This window comes from Penaeus japonicus, unplaced genomic scaffold (assembly GCF_977035675.1).
Source record: "Penaeus japonicus unplaced genomic scaffold, GWHDUDI00000001_assembly GWHDUDI00000037, whole genome shotgun sequence".
Classification (NCBI taxonomy): domain Eukaryota; kingdom Metazoa; phylum Arthropoda; class Malacostraca; order Decapoda; family Penaeidae; genus Penaeus; species Penaeus japonicus.
In genome coordinates this window covers 537415-544914 of record NW_028234439.1, presented here as the reverse complement: position 1 = coordinate 544914, position 7500 = coordinate 537415, and the positions used below count along the sequence as shown (strand labels likewise).

Genomic DNA, 7500 nt, shown 5'->3' with positions numbered 1-7500 from the left:
ACTACCCGCTCCCTCCCCCGTATCCTTACTGCATAATTTGTTGTTGACTGAGGCTCGTGTTGAATTTTGCATTCTGCATGAATCCTTAGCAAGAAAAAATACATGTGGAAAAAATTCAGTTATTTCGAAATTCGGTTATTGTTTCAATGCCTTAAATTGTCTGCTTTTCCTAATTGGTGTTTGTAACGAAATGCAAATCATCTTCGTCATGCTATAAGTTTTTATTAGGTTTTCCACTCACGCACACTGCCGTGCTCCAAACGCCGTGAGATCACAGCCGATAGATAGATATACCCATACGAAAGGAAAAGCCTCCCGTATGCAACACGTAGAGCAGAGGAACTCCTTCACACGCCGTACCCTTTGCGCACAACAGATCTTGCAGGATCCGTGCATTGCTTTGAGAGTTTTTTTTTTTCTCTCTCTCGGTTTGCAGTCTCTCGTGGCAACTCTTATCACTCCGTAGCTCTTGACTTTCATCTAAAATAGAACAAAAGTACTAAAATACAGTGACGGGCAGAAATGAACACAAAGGCCCTTAGAGCGCGCCATTGTGCCCTTGAAAACTCGGTCCGCGATCCCTTTTAGCGCTCGCTCTCGTGCACACACGAAGAGGAAAACAGAAGCCGCTGTTCCCTCGGCCAGCCCGCCCCTCCTCGCCGCCAGATAGCGCGCAGAGGCTGTTTACTCCCCTTTGTCGCAAAGAAGCAATAGTTTATCTTGAGATTGCTTCCCTTCCTCTGTCGATGCGGACCTTTGTTGCTGGTGTGTGTTGGGAAATAAAGGAAGAGGAACAAATATTGGTATTAGTTTCAAAAGTACGAAAGCCGTTGGGAAGTTTGTGTATAGTGTGAAATAAGATAAAATGGAGTCGAATTATTTTATGTAATTACATATTGGTAATATTAAGAGGATCACAGGATAAACAGTTAGACATCCCTAGACACCTGGCGATGGACCGACCGCTCCATATATGGTAATAAGGTTTCGTATAAATGCAAGGGTTAATATATGACGAGGAGAGCCTGTTCACCCTTTCGTAACTTGCCGATATCTGTCTCGGCCAGATGGCAACTACACGAAACGTAACTTGTGAAAGATAATAACACGCTTTTACTTTCAAACCTGTTTATGCTAACGATTTTTTTACGTTCGTATTTTCTTTTCGAAACGTTTAAGTACGAATTAAGCAGGTGATAGTTCAGGGAAGTGAAATATCACGGTCTTTTTTTATTTTTGAATTATTATATCAAGGATGTTTTTTTGTCTGAGAACAATCATTTTCGTAAATAACACTAACAAATCTCTCAAAAATGACTTCAGATAAAATTGGAAAATACTATTATCCAACACCCTGCTGTAGGTCGATTTCTGATTCTCCTTCTGCTACTTATACTGATACTACTACTACTACTACTACTACTAATAATAATAATAATAATAATAATAATAATAATAATACCACCATCATTATTACTGCTATTACTAAAATAAACAGGTAGGTAAATAAAGTAAACAGACAAGTAAAACATTTAAACAGATGTAAATAGAATAAAAAACAAGTAAATAAAGTAAACAGACACGTAAATAAAGTAATGAAATAAGCACAGCCAACAAATAAGTAAATCAAGCAGACCTAAGTGGGCAAGTGAACCAAGAGGACCTTGAACCACCCGCTGGACGGCGAACCATAGCCGGAGGGCGAAGGGCGAGAAGGGCGAAGGGCGCTTAGCGGAAAGTAAGACGAGCGGCGTCCGTCCGCCCGCGCCCCCGACCGCCCTTCCGAGCGAACAGGAGAAGCAGAGTCAAGTACCTCGTTATTCTTGGGGCGGGGTGGGGGTGGGGGAGGGGGGAGGGGAGGGTGTTGATCGTTTCGATGGGCGGTTTCGTGAGGGAGGAGGGATTTCGTGAATATGTGATGCATGTGAGGTGGGAGACTGATGCAGTGAGGAGGGGAGAAAGGGGATGTTTTGATTTCGAATTTTATCTTCACACACGCACACACACCCATATTGATGATAGATAAATCAAAATGAAACGGCTATGAATCTTCTGGTTCAAAATATACTGTGATACTCCACACTTTCTTGCAAGTAGTTATGAAATATTTCTTTGTATTTTGATTATTTCGATATAGGTATACCAAGGTTCAGAATCGGCCAGGAATAACCTCGACTGAACCCAAACATTTATTATGATTAGGAAAGGTTTGTGGACATTATCAGGGACTTACTCCAATGTTCCTACTTAGTGCGGAAGGCCTTCTCAATAGGTTCACTGGATGGATGTCGCGAGACTTCCTACGGTTGGCTTGGTTTAAACTCGGCAGACACACAAAAAAGAAATATCGGTTTGATGTTATTTTTCAAAAAGTGTTCGCAAGCTTTTGAGCAGTGTTTTACTGAAGCCAGATTGACTAATGTAATCGTTTTTGTTTTACATGCGATTTTTTTCTGTCTAACCAGATATTGTAAGATGTTATCGCCCCCCCCCCCCCAGCGTGACAGGAAAGCCATGTCCGTGTGCATAATCTTATATACCTGACCTTTGCCTTCCTTGCCTCCTGCAGTGGCGCACGGGCGGCGGCCGATCCCATGACCGCCTCGTGCTGGAGTTCCGTGGGACGAAATGGACCTTCAGCGTCGGTTCCAGCACGAGCCTGACGGACCTGGGCCGCGCCCTGTGGGCCATCCTGCAGAGTGAGGACCCCCTGCAGATCACGGGGCCGCAGCAGGGCCACGTCGTGCCGCACAGGGGAGGTGAGTTCGCAGAGGCGCGCCCTCGGCCGCAGCGCCCGCCCGTAGTTCGATAGGGAGTCTCACATTACCTGCCTCATTAAATAAACTCTTCTGTAAATGTTGAAGGACCTGTAAGGCAATACATCCTCGACACGGTCACTGGACCTGCGCGGCACTTGCGCCGATGCTTTATGTTCCCAAATGCAGTATCTCGTTCCTCTCGGCCGCGTGCAGGTGAGCTGGTGCGCCGCGGAGCCGCCCTGGGCATGCTGTACTCCGCCGAGCTGGAGCGACTGCAGAAGCTCCTCCACTTCCCCGAGGAGGTGGCGCTGCAGCTGACGGAGGTGGAGTACGAGCTCTACTACCGAGTGCCGCCCATCGCCTACGTGCGCCATGTCACCAGCGACCTGCGCCCACGCCCTCATGCCGACAACCTGCCGGCGACGCCCTCCGTGGCGCACCTCACCAAGAGGTTCCAAGAGGTACGTACAGCCATTCTCTATAGGCCTATCTCTTTATATGCCTACACCTCTATTTACCCTTTATTTTACTCTATTTACCTTCATTCATCTACAATTGCGTTCAAGAGGTCTTTGCTCTATGCTGGCGCTCATCTTTTCTGCATATGCGATGGTTAGGTAAGCTTTCCTTTTGATCGCCAATTGTTTCGAATTGGCAGTCTCACCAGCAGCTTTTCATCGCATGTGGTGTGCGTTAGTCCGTCGTCCGACTGACTTAGAAGTAACCAGAATTATATCGCTATAACGTCCTTTTTCCTGAGACATTTTGATATATAAATTTGTATGATTTTCATAATTTAAAATTTGTGACACTATTTTTGCAAGGCCGCAAAACAGGCTAAAACCACATAAAGAGGCGGTTTCCTCGAGTGCTAGGACATGTCAAGGCAGGAATAGCCTCAGTGAAGCGAAATGGTCTCTGGCGCTCTCCGAAGCGGCTGAAGCACCAAACGAAACGGAGAGAGAAAGCCAACTAAGCTCAGAATGTAGAATGCTATTATAGGCTTACCACGGGTGCCCTTCGTTGCAAATGCGTTGAATCTACCGCTTCTTCCAGTTCTATATTGATGATAAGTTTCCACGCGCGCTATTTTCAGCTACTGTATTATTCACAACATACCGCTCTTGCAAAATCCCATCCAGAGCTATGCATTGCTTTTCCTGTGCGAGAGCCATTTAAAACAGAGAAACACAAGCATCAAAACCGTCGCATCTAAAGTATTCGTCCATCACCTGGAGGACGTCCCATATCAGCGAGTCATTTTCCAGCCTTTTTATACCTTTCGAGAGAGCAAGAATGCTTCTTATCATAGCAATAGATGATGCAATCGAGGAGATGTGTCCGAAGCACAAGTATGCGAGGAATCCGCAACTTAACGTATCAAGGCTGGCCATGTAAACACTGGCGTATCCTTCCATCGTTTTTTTATAGAATGAAATCATCCCCCTGTTTAATCCCATGCGGTTTTATCTATGTGTCATTGTTGTTGTTTTTATTGTTATTTGCTTAGTTATTAAGTACGTAGAGTTGCAACTTTAAAACTCTTGGCATGTGAAGGATCGTATGATTAGCTTCACTTGATTTTTTTTTTTTTTTTTACTTCTTGTTTTCTTCATTTTAAGTTTTCGTCGTTTCTATTGTTGTTTTTGTTTGTTTGTTTGTTTATAAAATGAATCCCCTGCCCGCCCACGCAACCAAGCTTCCACGAAGTGATGCCTCATAAAAAACACCTCTCACCCTCTCCTACTAAAATTAATTTCCTCCATCCTTCTCCTTCTCCTTCTCCTTCTCCTTCTCCTTCTCCTTCTCTCTCCCTCTTCGTCCCTTTCCTCCTTTCTCCTTCCTTCTTCCTCTTCTCTCATTCTTCTCTCTCTCCTCTTCTGATCTATTTCTTCTTTCGCCCACCTTCCTTCGCTTCACCCTTCCTCTCCTCCACTCCCCATTCTTACTCATCTCCCTCCTCACCTCCGCCGTCTCTCACGTCGCCTTTCCTCACATTTTCCTCCTCCTCCTCCTCCTCCTCCTACCCTTCCCGTACTCCTCCCCCTCCTCCTCCTCCCCCTCCTCCTCCTCCTCCTCCTCCTCCTCCTCCTCCTCCTCCTCCTCCTCCTCCTCCTCCTCCTCCTCCTCCTCCTCCTCCTCCTCCTCCTCCTCCTCCTCCTCCTCCTCCTGCCCCTCCCCGCCCCTCCCCGCCCCTCCCCGCCCCTCTTCCTCCCCCTCCCCCTCCTCCCGCCCACCTCCTCCTCCCCCTCCCCCTCCTCCTCTTTCTCCCCCTCCCTCTCCCCGCCCACCTCCCGCCCACCTCCTCCCCCTCCCCCCCCCTCCTCCCCTCCCCTCCCTCCTCCTCCTCCCCTCCTCCTCCTCCTCCTCCCCCCTCCCCCTCCTCCTCCCCTTCCCCCTCCTCCTCCTCCTCCCCTCCCCCTCCTCCCCTCCCCTCCTCCTCCGTCCTCCTTCTCCTCCTCCCCTCCTCCTCCTCCTTCTCCTCCTCCTCTCTCCTCCCCCTCCTCCTCTCCTCCTCCTCCTCCTCCTCCTCCTCCTCCCCTCCTCCTCCCCCTCCTCCTCCCCTCCTCCTCCCCCTCCTCCTCCCCCTCCTCCTCCTCCCCCTCCCCTCCCCCTCCCCGTCCCCCTCCCCCTCCCCCTCCCCGTCCCCCTCCCCCCGCCCACCACCTTCTAACCCGCCCCGCCCCCGCAGGTGTCGTCGTGGATAACCCACGTGATCGTGTCGCAGCCGACCCACGAGGACAGGAAGGCGGTCCTGTCGTGCATCCTGCGCGTGGCCCTCGCCTGCTGGAACATGGCCAACTTCAACGGGGCCATGGAGATCCTGACGGGACTCAAGTAAGTGCCGCGCGCCGGACGAGTGCCGCCCCTGGCCGGCCGCTCCGGCCTCGGGAGGGCGGCCTCCATTCACGGGGTCCATTCGGGAATTCCTTGGGAGGCGCTTGGGAGGCGTTGCTGTTGTTGTTGTTGTTGTTGTCATTGTCATTATTAGGATTATCGTTGTGTTATTGATGATTGTTGTTATTTTTATCGTTGTTAGATGATGATAATGACAATTGTTCTTATTGTTATTATTACTGTTGCTATTATTAATGATATCATTATTGCTACTATTTTTACCAATACTATTGTAATTATTACAACAAAAATACACGAAGTCAAGTAGAATAATGAGGATAATTGTGATCATAGCAACCCTCCGCTGTAACCAAAAGGCGCGGGAGTGTTTCCGAAAGACATCGCCAAGGACCCTTAACAAACGTAACAACTCATCACAATTCACTGCAAGAATCCCACTAGGATCCCTCCCGACAGCCCAAGTTCAAATAAAAAAGCAAATCGCGTATCATTTATAGTAACGGAAGACCCGCCTCCTCTTTTAAGAGCGCTTCGCCTCTCCGTGTAAGCAAGGAACCACTTGGGAGATCCTGTGTCAAGGTCTTCGCTCTCTCGCTCCCTCTCTTGCTCTCTCTCTTGTTCAATTTTGCTCTCGTTCTCTCTCTCTCTCTCTCTCTCTCTCTCTCTCTCTCTCTCTCTCTCTCTCTCTCTCTCTCTCTCTCTCTCTCTCTCTCTCTCTCTCTCTCTCTCTCTCTCTCTCTCTTGTTCTCTCTCTCTCTCTCTCTCCCTCTTTTGTTTGATTTTGCTCTCGCTCTCTCTCTCTCGCTCTCTTTCTCCCTCACACACACACACACACACACACACACACACACACACACACACACACACACACACACACACACACACACACACACACACACACACACACACACACACACACACACACACACACACACACACACACACACACACACACACACACACACACACACACACACACACACACACAAACACACACACACACACACACACCCGCAGAGCTGGAGTGGAGAGAAGGATCGTGTGTCGATCCCGAGGCGCGAAGGAGCGAGGGAATCCTATTATTTCTCTCCTCGAGGAAGGATTAATATTTTAAACTCGTCACTCGTCACTCGCGATCGGGTTTGGATCGGTTGACCGCGGCCCAGAGGCAGCGGGGCCCCGGACTGACTTTTGGCTGCATACCACATTTATATATATATATATATATATAGATAGATAGATAGATAGATAGATAGATAGATAGATAGATATAGATATAGATATAGATATAGATATAGATATGCGTGCGCGTGCGTGTGTATATATGTGTGTGTGTGTGTGTGTATGTGTGTGTGTGTGTGTGTGTGTGTAGATAGATAGATATACATATAGATATGGATAGCTAGATATATACATAAATATATAGATGTAAATAGAGAAAGCCATAGATAGATAGAGAGATGCATAGATAAATGGATAGATATACAGATAGATAAGTATATATAGATGCAAATAATTGCCATTTTAAACAATCAGCCTTCACTGATCCCCCCCCCCTCCCCCCAGATCCGAGAAGCTGAAGCCCTTCTGGCTGAGCCTGGAAAACGAGCACCTGCCAGTGCTGGACTTCCTGACGGAGGTGTTGCTGGGTGAGTGCCGCGCCAAGTACGAGGCTGCCCTGGACCGCGCCCTCCACCTCCCGGAGTGTCGGGTCGTCCCTTTCTTCGGCTATTTCCTGAAGGACCTGACGAAGATCCTGCAGTCGACGCCGTCTCTGGTCGTCCTTGCGGAAGACGGGCAGGAGGTTGAGGTACGGAGTGTGGAGCTGCAGACTCGCCTTGTCTTCCGCTCCTTTGACTAATCTTTGTAATACTGATGAATA

The 7500-nt window shown here is 48.4% G+C and overlaps 1 protein-coding gene across 3 annotated transcripts in view; it reads left to right on the top strand.

The window, feature by feature from the left end:
• Positions 1 to 7500, top strand: part of LOC122259674 (1-phosphatidylinositol 4,5-bisphosphate phosphodiesterase epsilon-1-like) — a 159622-nt gene that overhangs the window by 138768 nt on the left and 13354 nt on the right. For all 3 annotated transcript variants that reach the window (XM_086532675.1, XM_086532676.1, XM_086532677.1), the window contains 4 exons: positions 2570 to 2759; positions 2973 to 3220; positions 5452 to 5597; positions 7185 to 7428. In XM_086532675.1, the coding sequence (XP_086388801.1) occupies positions 2570 to 2759; positions 2973 to 3220; positions 5452 to 5597; positions 7185 to 7428 (828 nt within the window). The remainder of the gene's footprint in view (positions 1 to 2569; positions 2760 to 2972; positions 3221 to 5451; positions 5598 to 7184; positions 7429 to 7500) is intronic.